Source organism: Mobula hypostoma, chromosome 15, assembly GCF_963921235.1.
Source record: "Mobula hypostoma chromosome 15, sMobHyp1.1, whole genome shotgun sequence".
In the NCBI taxonomy this organism is placed as follows: Eukaryota; Metazoa; Chordata; class Chondrichthyes; order Myliobatiformes; family Myliobatidae; genus Mobula; species Mobula hypostoma.
The window spans coordinates 61,559,057-61,583,180 of NC_086111.1; the positions used below are offsets into that span (position 1 = coordinate 61,559,057).

A 24,124-nucleotide genomic window follows, 5' to 3' on the forward strand; every position below is an offset into this window, starting at 1 on the left:
TCCTTCAGTTAGTCCTGACGAAGGGTCTCGGCCTCAAACGTCGACTGTACCTCTTCCTAGAGATGCTGCCTGGCCTGCTGCGTTCACCAGCAACTTTGATGTGTGTTGTGGAGATTGCTAGGGCCTTGATAGAGATCTTTGCATCCTCTTTAGTCACAGGCAAGGTTCCAGAATGTTGTTCCACTGTTTAAGGAGGGTAATGGAGATAAATCAGGAAATTATAGGCTGGTGAGCCTTATGTCAGAAGTTGGAAAAAATTGATGAAGATTCTTAGAGATAGGATCTGGAAAAGCATAGGATTATCAGGGGTAGTCAACATGGCTTAGTGCAGGGGTGGTCATGTCTTACAAATTTGATTATGTTTTTTGAGAAGATGATGAAGATAATTAATGAGGGAAGGGAATAGATGTAGGATACATGGATTTTACTAGACGTTTCAACAAGGCCTCTCATGATAGGTTGATCAAGAAGGTTAAGGCACACAGGATCCATTGAGACTTGGTAGATTGGATTCTAAAACTGGCTTGGCCATAGAACACCAGAGGGCCGTGGTAGAAAGGTATTATTTTGAATGGAGGTCTATGTCCAGGTGTGTTCTGCATTGATCAGTCCTGGGACCTCTTTTGATGAAAATGTGGGTGGGCTGATGAGAGGCTTTGCCCAAGAAACAAAAGTTGAAGTTGTAAATAGTGACAAAGGTTGTCAAAATGTGGACCGAAAGGGCAGATGAAGTTTAATCCAGGGAAATGTGAGGCGTTGCACTTTGGAAGGTCAAATATAAGAGGAAAATATACTGTATATACCAGGACCCTAAGGAACATAAATATACTGTTGAATCTTGGGGAACAAGTCCACAGCTTGATGAAAGTTGTTAACAGAAGCAGATGGGATGGTAAAGAAGGCATAGGAATACTTGACTTTATTTGTAGGGCTGTGAAGTGATAATGTGAGGACTGCAGCTGGAGGAAACTTTGATTCGGCTACATTTGGAATATTATGTGCAGTTTTGGTTGCTGTCTTATAGGAAGGATGTGGAGGCTTTGGAGAGGATGTTGCCTGGATTAAAGTGCATTGGCGATTAAAAAAATGTTTGTACAAACTAGGATTGTTCTCAGAGACTGAAGGGTGACCTGGTAGGAGTATATGAATTTACGCAGGGCATAGATAGGGTATTTTTATTTTTTAATTTTATTTCATTGAGATACAGCGCAGAATAGGTCCTTCCACGCCCTTTGAGCCGCATCGCCAAGCAACACCGCAATTTAACTCTCGCCTATCACAGGAAAATTTGCAATGACCCATCAACCTACCATCCGGTACATCTCTGGACTGTGGGAGGAAGCCCATGTGGTCACGGGGAGGATATACAAACCCCTTGCAGACAGCAGCGGGAATTGCACTTGGGTTGCCCATACTGTAAAGCGTTGTGCTAACCAGTACGCGAACGTGCGCCCTAAGAATGTGATCAGTCTTTTTCTCAGGGTGGAATGTCTTATGCTAGAGGGCATATCTTTCATATGAGAGGGGAAAAGATTTAAGAAGATTTACAAGGCAAGTTTATTTTACACAGTGTAGTAGGTGCCAAGAACACATTGCCAAGAGAAGTTGTGGATATAGATACAATAGAAAAGTTGAAGAGGCATTTTAAACAGGTACATGATAGAGGTGTGTGGGGAGGGGGAACAGAATTAAGGGATATATAAACAAGAGAAAATCTGCGGGTGCTGGAAATCCAAGCAACACACACAAAATGCTGGAGGAACTCAGCAGGCCAGGGAGCATCAATGGAAACGAGTACAGTCGACGTTTTGGGCTAAAACCCTTCGGCAGGACTGGAGAAAAAAAATCTGAGGAGTAGATTTGAAAGGTGGGGGGAGGGGAGAGAGAGACTCCAGGTGATAGGTGAAACCTGGAGAGGCGAGGGGGATGAAGTAAAGTTGACTGGAGAAAGTGACGAACGAGGACTGGAAAAGAGATGAAGAGTCAGAGTAAGAAAGTGGGGGGGGGAGGGGAGGAAGAGCCACAAGGTGATTGGTGAAACCAGGAGGGGAGGGGGGAAGGGGGAAGTAAAGAGCTGGGAAGTTGATTAGCAAAAGAAATACAGGGCTGGAGTATGTGGGGTGGGAGGGGGGTACCTGTTAGGAGAGGACAGAAGGCCATGGAAGAAAGAAAAAGAGTCGGAACACCAGAGGGAGGTGGTGGGCAGGTAAGGAGATAAGGTGACAGAGGGAAATGGGAATGGGGAATAGTGAAGGAGAGGGGGGCATCCAATCACAAACAAGAGAAAAAGAGAAAACGGGATGTATAACATACATGGTCAGATGCCATTAGTTAAAATTGGCATCAGGGTTAGCACAGTCATCGTTGACTGAACAGCCTGTACCTTTCTGCTACCTGTTCTACAGTATACTCTTCGATAATTCTCCAGGACATAGATCATTCAACTTTGTATACATTTGTAATATAAACAAGAACTTTCATTTTCATGATCTTACCTCCGTTACCATTACTAATCCAAACAAGTACGATGCAAGTGCAATAACAAATATTAACTGCTCCCTTCTGTATCCTCTTCGGAACACGTTGGGATACATATCTATTATAGCGGTCACGAGGCTTTCCATACAAACAAACTGCAAAGAAAAACACAAGCCATGTTGAAATATTGAAGCCATATTTTCAAATGTGAATTTATGTGAAGGGAGGATTAAGGCCAGGAGAAATCTCCAGGACACAAAGCACAGCTACTTATCCAACAGTTCTTAACTAATCTCTGTTCAATTTGGAAAACTGAAGGATTTACATTTTGGCAAAGCTGTTTAATATAAGAGTGAAGGCAGTCAGAACAAAAAGTGTTGCTAACAGTCCGCAGGTTCAGCACATCTGTGGACAGAGAAACAGAGGGTATAAAATGCTATGCCAGAAGACATTTTGTCAAAACACACTTCAGAATCAGAATCAGATTTATTATCACCGGCATGTGACGTGAAATTTGTTAGCTTAGCAACAGCAGTTCAATACAATATATGTATATATATATAAAAAATAAATGAAATAAAAATAATAATAATTAAATAAGTAAATCAATTACAGTATACATATATTAAATAGATTTAAAAATGTGCAAAATAACAGAAATACTGTATATTAAAAAATGGTGAGGTAGCGTCCAATGGTTCAATGTCCATTTAGGAATGGGATGGCAGAGGGGAAGAAGCTGTTCCTGAATCGCTGGGTATGTGCCTTCAGGCCTCTGTGCCTCCTACCTGATGTTAACAGTGAGAAAAGAGCATGCCCTGGGTGCTGGAGATAATAGATGCTGCCTTTCTGAGATACTGAGGGTCAGTACGCTCTGACTGAATCATCTAATGTTTCCCTTCCCCAGCGAGCAGGATCAGTGCTGTAAGGATCCTCAGTAGCGGTAACGTTAACATTAATGGCGGCCCGACTTGGTTGTTCGGAGGCCTCTGTGGTCAGGAATCCCAAAGTCATGCTCTCTGCCTCTTCAACATTAGCTGCTGACTGTGGCAAGGACGGTGGTCCTGTGCTAACGCTGGTGCTAGCACTAGCTGTTGAACAAGTCTCCATTTGACAACTGGTGACAAGAGCGATGGTACTGCTGCATCATTGAGAACAGGTTTAAAAAATTCTGTCAATTTCGATGTCTTTTTAAATGTTTCTTTTCTCACGATCCTCTTTTTCTCATTTCTTTTTTCTTTTCTGTGCTCCATTCCCGTATTTTTTTTTGTCTGCCATGATGATAGCTACTTATTTTGGGCCCCTCTGCAGCTCGGGCCCCTGGGCTGCAGCCCAGCCTAGGCCTGCCTAAAGTCCGGCCCTGCTCAGAAGCTCTGCATGTAGTGTCTGCTGGAGTGGAGACACCCAACAATAAAGTAAACTGGTGAATGTAATATATGGATTTTATAACCATAGTGGTGCTGTAGAACAGAATAAATGTAGAAATAATGAAGGTATGTATGAAATCACTGTAATAACCATTGGTGATTTTAATCAACGTACCGATTAGACTAATCAAGGGTATGCTTGTGGATGAGCTTACAGAGTGTCCGTATGATGATTTGTTACAACAATACACTGAGGCACCAACCAGGAAGCAGGCTACTTTAGATCTGGTATTGTATAACAAGATGGGATTAATTAATGATCACACAGTAAAGGATCATCTGGCAAAGGGTAATTATAGCAGGGCATGAACATTGTTTTTCTCTAACTTCCATTAATTTCTCCCCTCTCTCCCCTCCCCACCTTCTCTCTATTTTCATTCCCCATTCTGGTTACCTTCTCACCATTCTTCTCCTTACCTGCTTATGACCAACTTCTGGTTTCCCCCTTCCCTTTTTTTCACGGTTCACTGTTCTCTCCTATCGGATTCTTTCTTCTTCAGCACTTTACCTCTTCCACCCATCTCCCTCCAGCTTTTCACTTCATTCCCTCTTCCCCCACTCACCCACCATTTGGTTTCGCTTAACACCTGCCAGCTTGTACTTCTTTCATCTCGCCCCATAACTCTCTTCTGCTCCCTTCCTTTCCGGTCCTGATGAAAGGTCAAAATGTTTACCGTTTATTCCCCTCCTTGGATGCTGCCTGACTTGCTGAGTTCCTCCAGTATTTTGTTGTGTGTTGCTCAAGACCTCCAGAACCTGAAGAATCTCTCTTGTTTACAAGTTACTTAACCACTTGCATTGGTACTCTTGCTTATTTGCGTAGGTCCCTTCAGGAAGCATTTTCTCTGGCGTGGAGCATTTCTCCCCCGAAGACTCGCATCCCATACACGTTCTTAACCATGTCATTTACCTGCACTGCCATCTTCAAAAATCTTTGAACTTGCATGCCACTGTCCCTCTGTTCCTTAATAATCCATTGGAATGTATTATTCAATTGTCTGCACCCTCAAGTTCAAGTTTATTGGCATATGTACAACCAAACGAAACAAAGCTCCTCTGGACCACGGTGCACCCACAAAACAAATATCACACACAGCACAGAAAATAAAATATTACTACAAATAAGTTAATAAATATATAATTCAAAGAGCATGTATGGTGTAGCACAGGTAAACAGTAAACCATTCGCTGTCCTAGTGACGAGACCTTGGTGGTGGCAGGGTATCACAGCCTGAGGGAAGAAGCTGTTACCCAATCTGGCAATCCTACTCCTGATGTCTGTGCACTTTCTTCCTGATGGTAGTGTGACAAAGAGATTGTGGGATGGATGGTAGAGACCCTCAACAATGCTTTGGGCCCGTCATATAAAATGCTCCCAGTAAATATGGAGGAATTTAAGGTGGGGGGTTATATGGGATGCAGGGTTTGAGGGTCAGCACAACATTGTGGGCCAAAGGGCCTGTACTGTGCTGTACTATTCTATGTTTTGTTTTAATGTCACAAATAGGGGGGATAGAAATCCTGGTGATCTTATCGGCAGTTTTTCTATTCTCTGTAGGGCCTTGTGGTCCGATGCCTTGCAGCTTCCGCACCACACAATGATTCAGCCAGACAGGGCACTCTCGCCGGTGCTCCTGTAGAAAGTTGTTTGAAAGGGCACAGGGAAACTTGCACACGTCAATCGCCCCAAAAATTGTAGATGCTTCTGTGGCTTCTTAACGAATGAGAAGAAGTTGAGGGTCCAGTTTAGATCATCTGTTATGTGCACATCAAGGAACTTTGTGCTCTTCACTCCCTCCACAGCAGAGTCATTAATGTACACTGGAGAGTGGTGGCTCTGTGCCTTCCTGAACTCCACAATCATCTCTTTTGTCTTTTCCACAGTGAGACTCAGGTAGTTGTTCTCACACCATTTGACAGGCCTCCCTACCTCCTCTCCGCATGCCGACTCGTCATTGTCGCCGATGAGGCCAACCACTCTTGTATCATCGGTGAACTCGATGATGTGGTTTGAGCTGGATCTGTCAGTGCAGTCGTGAGTCACCAGTGGGCTGAGCACACAACATTGGAGGCACCAGTGCTCAGCGTGATGGAGCTTGAGATGCTGCTGCCAGTTTGGTCTAACTGGGGACTTTCCATCAAGAAGACCAAGATCCAGTTACTGAGAGGTGTTCAATCCTAACGAGGGCAATTTACCCACCAGCCTCTGAGGGATGATCGCGTCAAATGTCGAGCTGATGTTGATAAACGACAACCTGGCATTTGAGGCATTGTTTTCTAGGTGGGACAGGACGGAGTGGAGGGTTGAGGATACGGGATCATCAGTGTACTGGTTTGAGTGGTAGGCAAACTGGAAAGGGCCCCAAGTAGCTGGAAGGTGGGATTTTATACAATCCTTTACCAGCCGCTCAAAGCACTTCACGATTGTTGAGGTTATTGCCACTGAGCAGTATTCATTTAGGGCAGTTATTGCCACTCTCTTGGGCACTAGAATAATTGTGGCTGCCTTGAAGCCTGCAGGGACAGTGGACTGTTGCAAAAAGATATTAAAGGTGTCCATAAGGACCCGCTTAAGCTGACACACAATCCCTCAGCACCCAAACCAGGTATGCTTTCCATGATTTACTCTGGCTAAGACCCTCCTCACCTTGGCTTCGGCCAGACAAGGTGCCTGTTCCTCAGGGGGTGAGGAGGCTTTCCGAGATATCATACCATTCATTGCATCAAATTGTGCATAGAAAACATTCAACCTATTATGAAGGGGGTACTGTAGCAATAACAATCAGCTGTGGTTTATATACCTTGCCGTATGCACTGCCTGCCCGTGGTGTCACAAAGAAGTCTGTAATTTTCTATGAGTGCTCTCGCTTTGCCTTCCTGATGGCATGTGAGAGTGCGGCTCTTGCTGACTTTAGAGCCATCCTATCCCTGACATGAAGGCAAAGTCCTGAAGCCTAAGCAGCACATGAACCTCTGCAATCAGCCATGGTTTCTGGTTTACCCCTGTGTTTAATCACAGTAACGTCCTCAATGCATTTTCCATTGTAGCTAGTCACTGATCCTAATACCATTAGTTCTTCCTAAATGCATCACGCCATACTGTCCAGACTGGACCCCATCTGCGATTTCTTAGCCCATTTCAGCAACACACCGTTATTACTCTGAGTAATACTCACAAAATGCTGGAGGAACTCAGCTGGTCAGGCAGCATCTATGGAGAGGAATAAAGAGTCGAGGTTTCAGGTCGAGACCCTTCACCAAGACTCACCCTGTAACCATAAATTATTCTTTGCACTCCCAATAAATCCATCAAGCTTAGTCTCATCTAAGATGGGTGGTTCAATTGCTTTTGCTAAGTGGCAGTATTAAGGGACATAGGGCAGCAATTGAAGAGATCAGCCATGGTTCAAAAGCATGGAAATCAAGGTATAAAGGGCTGAATAGCCTCATTTCTGTTTCTGTGATCCATGTCAATTGGCAGCATCATCTCAAGCTCCATCAAGCTGTGCAGTGGTGTGTATCCCCACCCCCCCACCAGACTGCATACTCGTCCACTGATGTCCAAACTGCTGTCTTATGACTGCACTGCCAGATGCAGTTTAAACCGCATCAAGTATGCTGAGGATACATAAGTGGTTGGCCTCATTAACAACAATAATGAGTCCACATACAGAAAGGAGGTAGAGAGGCTTGTCAAAACATGTGAGAACAACTCCTTGAGTTTTAACGTGGACAAGAGATGATTATGGACTTCAGAAAGGTACAGGCCAACTACTCTCCATTGCACATTGATAGTTCTGCCAGGAGGAATTTGACCTGAAATATTAACTCTTTTTCTCTTTCCACTGAAGGTGTCCAACCTGTTGAGTGTCTCTAGCATTTCTATAGCACATATATATAGCTAGGGTGCCTAAGACTTTTGCACAGTAATGTATATTAGTTAAAGTATTATACACAGGAAGGTGGCTGGGAAACAGAAATAAGACTACCTAGTTTTGTATTAGCACAGTAGTATTAAGTGTTATTTGGTAACTGGAAAGGCATAATATACAAAAGTACTGTGCAAAAATCTTAGGCATCCTAGCTATATATGTATATATGCCTAAGACTTTTGCACAGTGCTGTAATTTTAATATTTGCTAGATGTGTTTAACCTCCAAGAGGACCACAACCTTGTGATTTGGAGGCTTGCGTGCCTCAGTGACCCAGAGAGCTATGTTGGCTGGATTCTTGTGCTCTGGCTCTTGGTAGGGTCACCCATGCCAAGCAGGTTAAAGGGTAGAGGCCAGACAAAGAGTGGTCCACCGGTCCTCCAGGTTCAGGGGTTCAGCTCAGGGCCAACAACCCTGACTGGTCAAAAAACAATAGCTATGGAAACAGCAATGAAGAATCTTTCTACACAGGCATACAATGGAGATGGAGGACATTCATTGCTGCCCTAAACGTCAGTGGCATAAGTAAGATGCGCTTATCTTCATCTCTACCAGGTTACTGAGCAGAACCCACGACATAAAAGAGCTCTGTGTTCCTTTCTTTCTTTCTTTTCAAATCTTTCCATTGTTATATTATACAGGAAAAATAACATGAGTACATTGAAGTAACAACACTTACAATGTCTCAAAAAAGACATTATCTTAAAGATTGAAAAAAATCTTGTGATAACAAAAAAAACCTACTAAGCAGAAAAGTGAGAAAAAAAAGAACCCATTAGGTGTACAACCCCGGAGTCATGCGTCATACAAAAAGCTTCTAAAAATAAATATCAAACCGCTAGCAAGAAAAGAAAATATACTGAAAAATTTACTATTAGATCAATGAACTCAAATGATAATAATGAGCAAATGAGCCCCATCTTTTCTCAAAATCTAATAAAGGTTCAAAGGTTCGACTGTGTTCCTAATCTGCATTACAGGTTCAGACTGTTAGGGCATTTTTGAGGTTAGCACAAATAGCAAATAACCTCAGCCACCAATCTTCAAATCTGAATATGGACTGCAGATAAATTTAAAATACCGCTGTGAACAATGGGTTCCTAAAAGCCGTGAATGGAAGATGAGACAATGCTGATTAAAGTGCATTTAGGTGTCTGTAGAGTGGTTTTGAAGGTCGTGTGTAGTTCAAAGGAAACAATATGGATTAATCGTAAATATGGAATTTCCCTTTGATCTTTAGTATATAAAATGTTGTGTAGCATTGGTTTGAGCAGGTCTCCACCTTCAACAGGGCCTGCTGTGTCTCATTTTGTTGAATAAAGACACGGCTTCAGATCCACCAGCCAATTCTCTCCGATGACTTTATTCACATGACAACACAGGCCAAACTGTCTCACATGACTCAACCATATTCCCACCAGTAAAGGATCCCTCAAGGTTATGAATGAATGAAAAACTATCTGGTGCTTTGAGGAACGGACCCTAGAGAAAGCTCTACTAACAGGGAGCCTGGGAATTTGTATCATCAACTGGCTGAAGGAATGAACACAACAGGAAGCAGCAACACCTGCAGCAGCTCTGATTTAACACGGGCCTCCAGCACAGTCAGTCAGCCGAGAGGCAATTCCTGTAGTCACGAAACTGACCAGCTCTCATTTAACACGGCCCTCCAACACAGTCAGTTGGCCAAATCACAATTCCTGTAGTAATGAAACTGACCAGCTCTGATATAACACAGACCTCCAGCATGGTCAGTCAGCCAAACCGCAATTCCTGTAATCAAGAAACTGACTGACTGACTTAACACAGACCTCCAGCACAGTCAGTCGGCCAAGCCGCAATTCCTATAGTCATGAAACTGATCACAAGAAATGTCATTTCACAGTGGTCACAGGAGAGGTTATTCTATATTATTAATTGAAATTAAATTTCATGGTAGAATTTATAGTCAAGTCTCCAGATTAGTGTTTCAAGATACAAGATGGTTTGTCGTTATTTTTCAGTTCATGAGTATAAAGGAAATTGAAATGATTGTTATTCCAGATTAAATGCAGCATAACAAAACACAATAAGCATTAAAATAAATATAAGTATAAAAGCAATCCTAAACAGAATGTACAAAGTAACTCTTTACAATGTACATAAGAATAGCTGATGTACATTGACTGATTGTATGCGTATAGTTCATACTCACTGAGTATGCAGCCCCACCATTTGCCAACACTGCCTTCAAATGTGGGTGTTTATGTCTACATATGATTACTTGCTTATGCAAGCCACAACAAAGGAGTCAGAGATACTGCAATGGGACTGATTTTGGGATATTGCTGCTGGAGGGAAGAGAAGGGCTCTGAACTAGTTCAGGGGAAAGCAGAGAGTGATGTGACATTGGCTGGTAGAGTTTGTGTCAGATATATAGTGAGGTACCTGGATCTCAATGGCCCAGCTCCCTGCATACTGACTAATCCAGATGCCACCACCAAGGAGTGGCAATCTCAAATAGAGCAGTCAGTTAAGAAGATGCCTTAAATGTAATTGCTATGAGGGCTTTTTCATTTTTCATCTCTTGGCTGGTCCATGGTCTGATAGTGTGGGGGATTACACTGATCTAATGAAGTGCTGTATGATCACCATCTGCAGGACCCTGAGGAACCAGGTGCTATTCTGGGACAAGAGAGTAGAGGCCAGAACTTGTATCTCTCAATCTTCAGAGCAGCTCCCGTGGGAACCACTGACTCTCTTTTTCAGGGACTACAACTTCTCTCTGCCCTGCCCAATCCGCAGATTCACCACTGTGTGTCTAACAGCTACTGTGATCAATAAAATTCCTTAAACTCTTTGAATCAGTTTTGTCACTTCCCTGCCCACTTCCCTCATCCTGCATTCTGTAAAGTTGATTTATATCAGAGTTGCTTCACTTGTGAGAAGAGATAATTTCTGGATTTTCCATTGCTGCATCCATTGAAACCACTATTGAGTTCCATTCATAGCAAGAAAATAAAGCCCTGGATAAGTTTGAATCTATGATTTCCTTCATTAATAGCCTTTTGCACAAAGGAATTATCAAAACCACAAGCCGGGAGCAATATTTATTTATTTTACAAGTAAAGCTTTGTAAATTTTGACATAAAATTGACATTGGCATTCTAACAACTATGGTTAAACTTCCTTGTTAAAACATTAGACATTGTTTGAACTCTTCATAGAGTTATAGAACACTACAGCACAGTAGCAGGTCCTTGGGCCCAACTAGCCCATACCGAACTGTTATTCTGCCTAGTCCCATTGACATCCACAAGGAATGTAGATCTCCAACCCCTCCCATCCATGTACCTATCCAAATTACTGCTACGTGTGGAAATCGAACCTGCAACCAACACTTCCGCTAGCAGCTTGTTCTACACTCTCACTGTGCTCTGAGTGAAGACGTTCCCCCCAACAGTTCCCCTTAATTGTTTTACCTTTCAACCTTAATCTATGACCCAACCTTAGTGGAAACAACCTGCTTGCATTTACCTCATCTATATACCTCATAATTTTGTGCACCTCCATCAAATCTTCCCTCATCTCCTATGCTCCTGGGTAAAAAATCCTAACCTATTCAACCTTTCCCTATAACTCAAGTCCTGGCAACATGGGAGTAAAATTTCTCTTTCAATCTTATTGCTATCGTCCCTGTCAGAAGGTAACCAGAACTGCACATAATAATAACTTAGCTCTCATCAATGATCCTATACAACTTCAACATAACATCCCAACTCCTGTACTGAATACTTTGATTTATGAAGGCCAATCTGCTAAAAGCTCTCTTTATGACACTATCTATCTGTGACACTACTTTCAATAAATTATCGATCTGCATTCCCAGATCCTTCTGTTCTGTAGCACTCCTCAATGCCTACTGTTCACTGCGTAAGTTCACTGCGGCCACTCTGAAATGATATCGTAGTTGTTAAGTAGGATGCCATGTACAATCCTGATTTGATGGAGACAGACGTGAGAAGCATGGAGGAACACCTGGAGAAACTTCTGAAATGCCTGCTTCGCTGCCGCTGCTACTGTGCGATCGAGAATCTCTGGAGGGGAAGGCCCCAAATCCTTGACTTTGCCTATTGCCTGTTGCCGGGACCGGGGTCGAAGTGCTCAGCAGAGATGGTGCTCGGTGCTCGGTGTCGGAGGGCTGGTCAGAGGCTCGAAGTTTTCGGACGGATTCAAGAGTCGGCTGTGGTCGGGTGCTTCTAGGATGCTGCATCGGCAAGTTTGCGGTGCTGGAAGCTCATGTCAGGAAGAGAGTTTCTCTTCCTTCTACCACCTGCGTGAGATGATGGGACTTTCGAGAGACCTTGAGACTTTTTTTTACCGTGCCCATGGTCTGTTCTTCATCAAATTGCGGTATTGCTTTGCACTGTTGCAACTATATGTTATAATTATGTGGTTTTTGTCAGTTTTTTTTGCCTTGGTTTGTCTTGTGTTTCTGTGATATCATTCTGGAGAAACATTGTAACATTTCTTAATGCATGCCTTACTAAATTACAATAAAAGAGGACTGCGTGTCCTCATAATCTAAAATAAAAGTTCTACTCTGGTTTGCACTCCCAAAGTGAAACAGTTAACCCCATTTTAACAAACTATATCAAGGAATTTTCTGGCATTAATACCAAATAGTAATTAGAAATTACACAAAGATATTTAAAGAACCACAGATAAACTCTCCAACCAGTGCATCCATCGGTACAATTGATAACACTTTGCAGACTCTGAAGGTACCACAGACCAAACTCTAGCTGAGCTTTGCCGGTTCATCAAATGTCTTCATTCATGAATGCCAAATAATTTCCATGATTATTTTACCTGACTGTCCAGTCCGAGGAAAATAAGCATCAAAAAGAATAGGACTGCCCATAATGGTGCAAGAGGCATCATTGTGACGGCTTTCGGATAGGCAATGAATGTCAGCCCAGGACCTGTGGATAAACACAAGGGTGTTAATGATGAGATCCAGTATTGCCAGAATTGAGGCCTACTTTAAAGCAGCCGGATAATTTTTCTTTCAAATCTTTCTAATTCTAAAGCAGAGTGACGCCGGATTACAATTCACTTACTGAGACAAACGGAATCAATAAGCTGGAATATAAACCAAAAAACACTTGGAAAAATAACCAGAGTTAATATTTGAGGTCTCCGAGAAAGCTTCAACATGAAATGTCAACCCCCCGTTATCTTTCTCATGCCATATCTTTATTGTATGGTCAGCAATTTATTCTCATCATATATTAAAACTTAAACTGACATAGTAGTCATCTAATTTGCCCTTTGGGTCCACGCCAACTCCCATGTAAATTATCCCATTAAACCCCTACAACTTATTACCCATTTATAACTACTGGTCAGAGGGCACCGAAGAGCCAATACTGAGCCTTGGATTGGGCTGGGGGAAGGGCAATGATATCCGTCGCTAAAGGCCATTTGTGATTCAAGCTAAATTTATTCAACAATCCAGACACAATTACCACAACCATTTTATAACCACTACTGCTACAGTGGGATTCGAAACTCATGTCTCTGAATCATTGGTCCAGGCGTCTGGATTTCTGGTCCAAAAACATACCAGCTTTACTCTTGTTCCCTTCAGCATCAGACCACTATTGCTGATTATATTGTTATCTTCCTTTCTTTCAATGTCTGGGGGCAGGAAAAAGGGTGTTGCATCCCCTCCATTAAACCCATAACCCCTGGAAAAGTACAATGGGTACTTCCTGAGTTTTTATGGTAAAAATGATGAAATATGGCTACTTTTTGTGAAAATCATCCTAGTAGCTGATCTTTTGGTTTGCTCTGGCATCCAAGTGCCCCAGTCTCTAGGGGGGAGAAACAGAGTGAGAAAGAATGAGTGAGAGACAGATTGTGAGAGTGAGAGAGAGAGAGCTCAAGAAAGAGAGGGAGAGGGAGAGTGAGAGGGAGAAAGAGAGCGCGAGAAAGAAAGAAAAAAACAGGGATTATATCTTCATCAGTGTGGTGCAGATTTCACTGATCCTCTCACAACACTTTCCATTTACGTATGGATACATACTTCCTTATGAATGAATACTGACTTGTCCTTAACAGGCTACCTGAAGTATTTGGCAACTGAGTTCAGTTTTGTGTGATAATTCCAATGGAATACATTATATAACACACTCTAGATTCAGGGGACAGCGCTGAATAAAAACATACATTGTTGCCTCCTCTGAAGGCTTCTTATTAACTTACACCCACCTTTTTTCTGTCAATTTGCAAAGAGGAGAATTTGAATCCTTGTTAACTCAGTTATATCTATCTAAATCCATTTATTTATTTGTTATTATTTGGCAATCCAGCACAGAGTAGGCCCTTCCGGCCCGTGCTGCCCCAGCAACCCCCAACAAACCCGATTAACCCTAACCTAATAATGAGACAACTCAAAATGTCCAATTCACCTCCCCCGGCAAGTCTTTGGATTGTGGGAGGAAACCAGAGCACCTGGAGAAAACACCATGCATTCCACAGGGAAGACTTACACAGACTCCGTAAAGAGGATACCGAAACTGAACTCCAAATTCTGATGCCCCGAGCTGTAATGGCATTGCACGAACTATACCGGCACTACTGCATATGTACATTTAATGTTGGATATATTGTTTTCACTTAGAATGAATGGTAGAAATATTTTTTTATTTGGCATTCTCAAGTACGGGATACAGAGCTGGGCTACTTTATTATTTTCAATTCCAAACAGCTGTTAATTGGCAAGCTATAACATGTAATACACGGTTTCCATGGAAACATGCCTTCTTTACTGCTTTGCACAGAGGAGTTCCTCGCTGCTGCCACTTGATGGTGCAACGTTTCGACGTGTAAGTATGCGGCTATGAACCTGCCATTGAAGCTTTATTGCTGTTGCTGTATCCCAGCTTAACTGAGCTGAAACGCAGAAAACAAACTATTCTGGATCACATTCAACCCCATTCCTCTTCTCTCAAGGTCTTTTCCATTTCCTTATAGAGCCCTGATCTCTCTTGCAGAATGAATAGAGATGTGATCAACAGGGGAGAGGACACAGGAAGGAAGAAGGTGTAAGTAAACCAAAGGGAATAAAGAAAATTATTTGAAAGCACTGAGAATGTTCATATTGGGGCGGGGGTGGGGGGGGGACTGCAGACAGAACATAAACACAAGGGATTCTGCAAATGCTGGAAATCCAGAGCATCACACACAAAAAGCTGGAGGAATTCAGCAGGTGAGACAGCATCTATGGAAATGAGCAGACAATCAACATTTCGGGCCGAAACATGAAACATTTTGTGTGTGTTCCTCTGGAAGCAGAATGATTAGAAAAGGTCGTGGAAATATTCCCCCAACCACTGATCACACTTTCAAGGTCTCTATATTTCACTATCTCATGTATTCATTATTTATTGCTATTTATTCATATTAGTATTTGCACAGTTTGTTGTGTTCTGCACTCTGCTTGATCTTTCACTGATCTTGTTGTTGCAGTTACTATTCCTGTTCTAACCTGTTCTTTAACAGATTTGACATTGTGCCCCCTGCCCATCCCCCACGAGTCATCTGTTGTCAGCCCCCAACCAACACATATTCCACTCTCCCCTCCTACCCTCCTCACAGTCCCCCACCCTGCTCTCATGACTATACCCCTTCCCCACACAAAACCACCACGGTGGGCTTCACAGCTGAACAGGTGAGAAGACAGCTGAAACGTCTCAACCCAAGCAAGGCTGCAGGACCGGATGGTGTCAGTACCAGGGTGCTCAAAGCCTGTGCCCCTCAGCTATGTGGAGTACTTCGCCATGTATTCAACCTGAGCCTGAGGCTCCGGAGGGTTCCTGTACTGTGGAAAACGTCCTGCCTCATCCCTGTGCCAAAGACGCCGCACCCCAGCAGCCTCAATGACTACAGACCGGTGGCATTGACCTCCCAATTCATGAAGACCTTGGAGAGACTTGTTCTGGAGCTGCTCCGGCCTATGGTCAGGCTACACTTAGATCCCCTCCAGTTTACCTACCAGCCCCGACTAGGAGTTGAGGATGCCACCGTCTACCTGCTGAACCGTGTCCACGCCCACCTGGACAAGCCAGCGAGCACTTTGAGGGTCATGTTTTTTGACTTCTCCAGTGCGTTCAACACCATCCGCCCTGCTCTGCTGGGGGAGAAGCTGACAGTGATGCAGGTGGATGCTTTCTTGGTGTCATGGATTCTTCATTACCTGACTGACAGACCACAGTACGTGTGCTTGCAACACTGTGTGTCCGACAGAGTGATCAGCAGGGATCCACAGGGGACTGTCTTGTCTCCCTTTCTCTTCACCATTTACACCTCGGACTTCAACTACTGCACAGAGTCTTGTCATCTTCAGAAGTTTTCTGATGACTCTGCCTTAGTTGGATGCATCAGCAAGGGAGATGAGGCTGAGTACAGGGCTACGGGAGGAAACTTTGTCACATGGTGTGAGCAGAATTATCTGCAGCTTAATGTGAAAAAGACTAAGGAGCTGGTGGTAGACCTGAGGAGAGCTAAGGTACCGGCGACCCCTGTTTCCATCCAAGAGGTCAGTGTGGACATGGTGGAGGATTACAAATACCTGGGGATACGAATTGACAATAAACTGGACTGGTCAAAGAACACTGAGGCTGTCTACAAGAAGGGTCAGAGCCGTCTCTATTTCCTGAGGAGACTGAGGTCCTTTAACATCTGTCGGATGATGCTGAGGATGTTCTACCAGTCTGTGGTGGCCAGTGCTATCATGTTTGCTGTTGTGTGCTGGGGCAGCAGGCTGAGGGTAGCAGACACCAACAGAATCAACAAACTCATTCATAAGGCCAGTGATGTTGTGGGGATGGAACTGGACTCTCTGACGGTAGTGTCTGAAAAGAGGATGCTGTCTAAGTTGCATGCCATCTTGGACAATGTCTCCCATCCACTACATAATGTACTGGTTGGGCACAGGAGTACATTCAGCCAGAGACTCATTCCACCGAGATGCAACACAGAGCATCATAGGAAGTCATTCCTGCCTGTGGCCATCAAACTTTACAACTCCTCCCTTGGAGGGTCAGACACCCTGAGCCAATAGGCTGGTCCTGGACTTATTTCCTGGCATAATCTACATATTACTATTTAACTATTTATGGTTTTATTACTATTTAATTATTTATGGTGCAACTGTAACGAAAACCAATTTCCCCCGGGATCAATAAAGTATGACTATGACTATTCCATAGATTTTCTGAGTATGCCCACAGGAAAATGAATTGAATTGAAAATGGAGCAGATTAGCCTTTGTAATTTGTGAAATGCATTTCTTCCTGATAAAGTCCAAAAGCCAGCTTAGAATGCCGCACTGATGGACTCAGGTCTGTGAAACTGAGCTAAGCCACTGCTGGACAGTGCAGCTCTGTGGTACTGCCAGGCCTGTTGCTGATGCTGGTTTGGTAGAACGGGTCTCCACCCTATTCTCTTAACACCACATCGCAATGGACAATGAGAATCTGGTAGCCTAAGTAGCATAATGTCTTCCAGTTGAACTTCGGGTGCTGGAATAAAATTCACTGTTGTTAGGCCTGGCAGGAAGGAAATCCACTCAGGAGGTTAAGAATTATTTTAGATATTTGCATCAGTCACCTCAGATGTTGGGGGGGGGGTGGGAAGTGCATTAGATTTCCATTAATTAGGTGGCAAATTTCTAGTTTTAGCTTTCAGTTTCCTTTCGCCATCCTCATTGCTACCTGAAATCCTGCAAATGCTGAAAATGTGAAACGTAAGCAGTTGAATTGAGACATCTCTCCCTGATTCTCCCAGCATTATTTATTTTACTGCTGACTTCAGACCAAACTTTGCCCTCACGTCCTTTCATGCACCAAGAAATTCTGGGCTCAAACTGCGTTACAGAAGGTCACCCCTTGCCAGCAGCTCACAGGGTAACATCGATGGCTTTGTGGAACTTTTCAAATCGGGTTAAGCAGCCCACGTATGAACGCAGATTAGGGGAGAAAAATTAAAGGTGATACATTAAATGTCATGTGATAGAGTGGCATGAACACTGAGAAATGTTAATCCGGCCAATTTCTCTCGGCCTGGCAAGATCTCTAGTTCCATTGAAGTGAAGTGAACTGAATAGTCCATAGGACTGCAAAGAATGTTCAATTCAGTACAGCTGATTACTCTATGAGCCAGGACAGGCACTAAGGATGGACGTAAAGATCAGCAGATGCCCTGATCTGCCTTCAACTTTGACTGGTTTGTCATAGTCACAACAACACACTTGAGCTTTAGGTCATTTTCAATATCCACACTTGCTTGCAACCCACCTGATTCTGCGACTTCTTCTATTGGCACTCCTTGCTCCAAAGCCATGAATCCTAACACAGAGAAGATTGCAAAGCCCGCAATAAAGCTGGTACCACTGTTCAGGCAGCAAAGCATTAAGCAATCCCTACAAAACAACAAAAAAAAGTCTCCTTAATGCTCATAACAGTTTCTGCGTTAACTAGTCGAGTAACCTAGCAACAGTGCAGAAAATGTTCAGTATTAAAGAAAGCTCTATTAGACACAAAGTTATAATAATTCATGGGCAAGAGTTTCTGAACGGTCCACCTTATTCTTCAACCTCTGCATATTTATTTATTTTGTAACTTATTGTAATTCTTGTCTTGTACTGTAACATGCTGCAAAACAGCAGTTTCATGATATACGCCAGTGATAATGATTCTGAGTTTGAATAGAAGAGCATGGTTTCCATCTCTTCAAAGTCAAGGTGATTCCATATTGATTGTCTCCCCTCTAATAAACTCCCAAATTATCTTGCACAACTTTTAGCCTGAAACAGTGCCACGGACTTATTTCTAAAATAAGATCACCTCAGCCAATAACATGAAATAATAATATAAGAAATAGTATAATATTTATTTACTTATTGAGATACAGTGCGGAATAGGCCTTTCTGGCCCTTCAAGCCATGTCGCCCAGCGATCCCGTGATTTAACCCTAGCCCAATCACAGGACAATTTACAATCACTAATTAACCTACCGACTGGTAAGTCTTTGGACTGTGGGAGGAAACCAGAGCACCCAGAGGAAACCCACATAGTCATAGGGAGAATGTACAAACTCCTTACAAGCAGTGATGGGAATTGAAAATGGGTCACTGGTACTGTAAAGTGTTGTGCGAACCACTATACTGCCATGTCAGTATTATGTGATTATATAATAATTACAAATATTATATTATATATATTTTAAATATTATATAATATTATATATAACATAACCTTTACATATTGTTCTGGTACTCTAGCTGAGTCTGTCATTGTTAGCACCAACAACTAATGATTGCATGATATACACCAGCCGAATTTCCGGCATGAGGAGAGGAAAACCAAGCATGCTGTAAAAGTATCTACATTGGGTAAGGGCAGATTTCATTCATAATCGCCCAGCATTGCAGACTCCAGTTCAGAATGCTATTTGCTTGCACTTATTGTTTGCGTGGTTTGTTTTTCTCTCTCTCTGCACATTGGGGTGTTTTGTGGTCTTTTTTTGTGTTTTTTTTTGTGTTTCTTTGTTTTGCAGCTTCCTGTTAGGAGACAAATCACAAGGTTGTATAATGTACATACTTTGAATATAAATGCACCTTGACATTTGAAGTTTGAACTTTAGAATTAATTTAATTATTTTAATATTTAAGGAAAATTAATAGTGTGATTATATTTTAATAACTGTTGAATGTTTACTTCTTTTAACCACACATTGCTCCGCGACGACACCGGTGCCAAGCTGTATGGGTCCTAATGCCCTTCCCTTGGACAACGTCGGTGTCGTGGAGAGGGGAGACTTGCAGCATGGGCAACTGCCGGTCTTCCATACAACCTTGCCCAGGCCTGCACCCTGGAAACTTTCCAAGGCGCAAATTCATGGTCTCATGAGACTAACGGATGCCTATATATAAAAGAAATAATTTGCAAACATTCAGAGTCGAAGTGCATTTATTATTGAAGTATATATACAGTAAACAATCCTGGGATTTATCTTCCCACAGACAACCACAACACCATGGAAAATAAATGTACTTTGATCTTTGAACATTCAGCAGCCATTCCCATAAAGATTTAATACGATTGGAGATGTTGGGTTTTGACGTGGCTGCCTAAGTTAGTATGAGTTCACACAGTTAACAGTGCATACAGGAGGAGAGGAAACAGCCATAATCATAAAATGAATCTGTGAATGAAGCAGAGAAAATTATAATTACTATTACATCCATGAGGAGCTCATCAATCAGGGGTATGTAGATTACCACACTACAGGAAAGATGTAAATAAGGTTGAAACTGTACAGAGAAAATTTACAAGCATGTTGCTGGGTCTGGAGAACCTGAGTTATATGGAAAGATTGAATAGGTTAGGACTTTATTCCTTGGAACATAGGAGATTGAGGGAAGAGTTGATAGAGTTATATAAAATTATGGAGGGGTGTAGGTAGGGTCAATGCAAGCAAGCATTTTCCACTGAGGTTGGGCGGGACTATAACACAAGGTCATGGGTTAAGGGTGAAAGGTGAAAAGTTTAAGGGAAACATGAGGGGAAACCTTTACACTCGAAGGGCCATGAGAATATGGAACAAACTTCCAGTGCAACTGGTGCATGAGAGCTCAATATCAATGTTTAAGGGAAGCTTGGACAGGTACGTAGATGGTAGAGGGTATGGAGGACTATGGTCTCGGTGCAGGTTGATGGGAGTAGGCAGGTTGAATGGTTCGACACAGACTAGATAGACCAAAGGGCCTGTTTTTGTGCTGTACTTTTTTACGACTCTAATTGTCAAAGCAGAGAGAGTTACGGGCCAAGTGCAGGTTAATGTGATTAGTACCGATTGGTACTTGCCGGTTGGCAAGGACAGGGTAGGCCAGAGGCCCTGTTCCGGAGCTATATGATGCTATGACTCTTAAAGGAAGATATCCACTTAAGAAGCTCCTGAATGTCCCAAACTACTTCACAGTAGGTTAATTATGTCAAAAGATAGTTACTATTATGGTGTAGAAAAAACACAGCAATGAATTTGTGCACACCAGAGGCTCATGTTGACTTTCACCTTCTGGTTATTCACCAACCTACCTTAATCATCAGCAACAACAGCAACTTCATATAATGTCTTCAATTTAGCAAACATCAATTGGCACTTCACAATGGGAGTAGGCAGTTTAAATGGTTTGGCATAGGCTAGATGGGCCAAAGGGCCTGTTTCTGTGCTGTACTTTTCTATGGCTCTAATAGATTGGTCAAACCACATTTGTATTGTATATTTCTTAGATATGGGGCCCAAAACTGCTCATGGTATTTTGAGCCCTATACTATGAAAGGATGTGCTGGCATTGGAGAGGGTCCAGAGGAGATTTTCTAGAATGATCCTGGGAATGTAAGCATTAATTCATGAGGGGCAATTGATGGCTCTGGGCTTGTACTCACTAGAGTTTAGAAGAATAAGGGGAGAAGCAAACCAAATATTGAAAAACCTAGATAGAATAGACGTGGAGAGGCTACTTCTAACAGTTTGGGAGTCTCGGACCAGAAAAACATTCTCAGAATATAAGGATGTTTCTTTGGAGCAGAGATGAGGAGGAATTTCTTCATCAGTGGGTAGTGAATCCGTGGAATTCATTGCTACACATGGCTGCGGAGGCTAGTTCATTGTGTGTATTTAAAGCAGGGGGTGATAGATTATGTATTTAGTTATACATCATGGAGTACATCCTTCTGGCCCTTTCGAGCTACGCCACCCCAGCAAACAACCCGATTAGTCCAAACCTAATCACTAGACAGCTTACAATGACCCTATCGACCTACCAGGTATGTCTTTGGACTGTGGAAAGGAAATCAGAAGTTCCCAGTAAAATCCACCCATTCCACAGCGAAGACGTACAGACACTCCGTACAAACTGGCGCTGTAATTGAACTCCGAGCTCCAGAACACTCTGAGCTATAATAGCTTTGAGCTAACTGCTATGTTAGATTCTTGATTAGTAAGGGCGTCGAAGGTGATGCAGGTTCATGAGGATGGTTCTGGGAATGAAAGGGTTAACATATGAGGAGCATTTGGCAGCTTTGAGTCTGCACTCACAGGAGTTTAGAAGAATGTGGGAGGATCTCATTGAAAAGACTAGATAGGGTGGATGTGAAGAGGGTGCTTCCTATGGCGGGGGTATCCAGAATTAGAGGGCACAGCCTCAAACCTCAAAATTGAGGGGTGACCTTTTAGAACAGAGGAAAGGAGGACTCTTTTTAGCCAGAAAGTAGTAAATCTGTGGAATGCCCTGCCACAGAGGGCAAGTCCGTGCGGATATTTAACGCAGAAGTTGATCGTTTCCTGATCAGACAGGGCATCAAAGGATATGGCCAGAGGCAGCTGTATGGGGTTGAGTGGGATTCAGGGTCAGCTATGATGGACTGGTGGAGCAGACTCGATGGGCTGAACAATCTACTTCTGCTCCTATGTCCTATGTCTTATGGACTTATCGGGACTGGTCCGTAGATGCTGCCCGACCCGCTGAGATCCTCAGCAAATCCCTCTGCAATTGGCTCACCCCCACCCCCAAGATCTTAACCATGTTTTACAGGAGCACCAGTGAGGGTCCAGACAAGTTGCATCTCCATCTGGTATGGGAGCAGTTCAGCAAAGGACTGTGAGAGCACCTGATAGAATCATAGGGTTCTCCCTACCATCCATTGGGGCTTTTGTCAGGGGCCCTGAGTGTTATTAAGGATCCCACCCATCCATCCAGCATCCTCTTTAACTTCCTATCATCAGGCAGGAGATTCCAATGCATAAAAACAAGAATGGTCAGGATGAGAAACAGTTTCTTCCCCCAGGCTATTAGAATTTGCAACTCCCGGCTGCATCGTATTCGAAGTGTGTCTGGTTAATCTGTTCCGTACCTTACAATATTTAATATTAACACACTTTAGTTTGTTATTTATGTGTGATTCATCTGTAGATTTTATTCTTACCTTCATAAGTTATCGTGTGCTATGTGTGTTATGTGCTTTACAATCTAGTTTGAAGAAACGTTGTCTGGTTTCTATATACATTCTATGGTTATATGTTATATACATGTATCATGTACTGCATTGTACTGCTGCTGTAAAGTTAACAAATTTCACGACATATGTCAGTGATATTAAACCCAATTCTGAAATGCAAAAGCAGTTTGTACAAAGCCTCTCAAGCTGTTAGTAAAACAAGGATTATAGCCAAACAAAACTGTACAGTGGCAATAATAAATCTTCCGATATGTCTTACTAACTGCAGATTCATCATAGCACCTCGCATTCCAGTACATTGTCAGGGTAACTCGTGAACACAAGTGCAGGAATCCCAGAGACTTGGACAATTCAAACGAAAGACTAATTGCAAAAATTGACCAGTTAAACCAACAAGAACTCAGGCAAACGACACAAAATGTTTCAGAAGTGAAATCACTCACAATACACAGAACTTGGTCAGCGTTTCACCAGACAAGGATCCACAACAACCGAGCAAAGAGGGGTTGGCATGCCCCTCTGAAACACACCCTGGAACAGGCAGGATTTCGGGAGCTATCAGACAGCCCCAGTGTCCAGATGAAGCAGTAACGCCCAAAAACAACAACCACAGTGCAAGACATTGAAAATTCCGTGGTAATTCAATTGCCCCAAATTGAATAAAAGTGGTAAATACAAAGAGAGTTTATTAATCGCCATGATCCCAAATGAGAAGCCTGCAACACAAGGTGAAACCCCAGAGCGAGTTCAAAGACAAAGAATTAGATATAAAAGGGAAATAACCCAAGGACACTACATACTCATGAAGTTACACAAAGAAAATACAATTCACAGGCTAACTGAAAAAAAATATTTCCTTTTGTTTTAAAAAATGACCCCTCTGGTTGTGACATACAAATGCCTTAAGTTGACAGATTTCTAACAATCTCCCATTTTGCACAAACTCAGGGAAACAGCATACACACACACATGTAGATAGATCAATAGATAGATAGATAGATATTAGCAAAGGTTTGGAAGGTTCTTCACATGGGAACTCCCAAATAAAGTAACCAAGACCAATTTAATATTGTTACTTATACAAACTGGTAGACGCCGCAAATCGAAATTTATAAATTTAATATAACCAGTGGGTAACAAAGTGGAGTTGTGTCTCTGCCAAAGGATTTTGGATCTGACATTAATGGGGTAGGTTATAGCTCAGCATGGTGGAGATACG

The 24,124-nt window shown here is 42.7% G+C and overlaps 1 protein-coding gene across 1 annotated transcript in view; it reads right to left on the reverse strand.

Annotated features, from left to right (window-relative positions):
- The window catches only part of slc6a11b (solute carrier family 6 member 11b), a 223,071-nt gene that overhangs the window by 25,979 nt on the left and 172,968 nt on the right, over positions 1-24,124 (reverse strand). The window contains exons 9-11 of the mRNA XM_063068174.1: positions 18,181-18,305; positions 12,689-12,801; positions 2,496-2,633 (exon numbers count right to left, since the gene is read on the reverse strand). Of these exons, the coding sequence (XP_062924244.1) occupies positions 2,496-2,633; positions 12,689-12,801; positions 18,181-18,305 (376 nt within the window). The remainder of the gene's footprint in view (positions 1-2,495; positions 2,634-12,688; positions 12,802-18,180; positions 18,306-24,124) is intronic.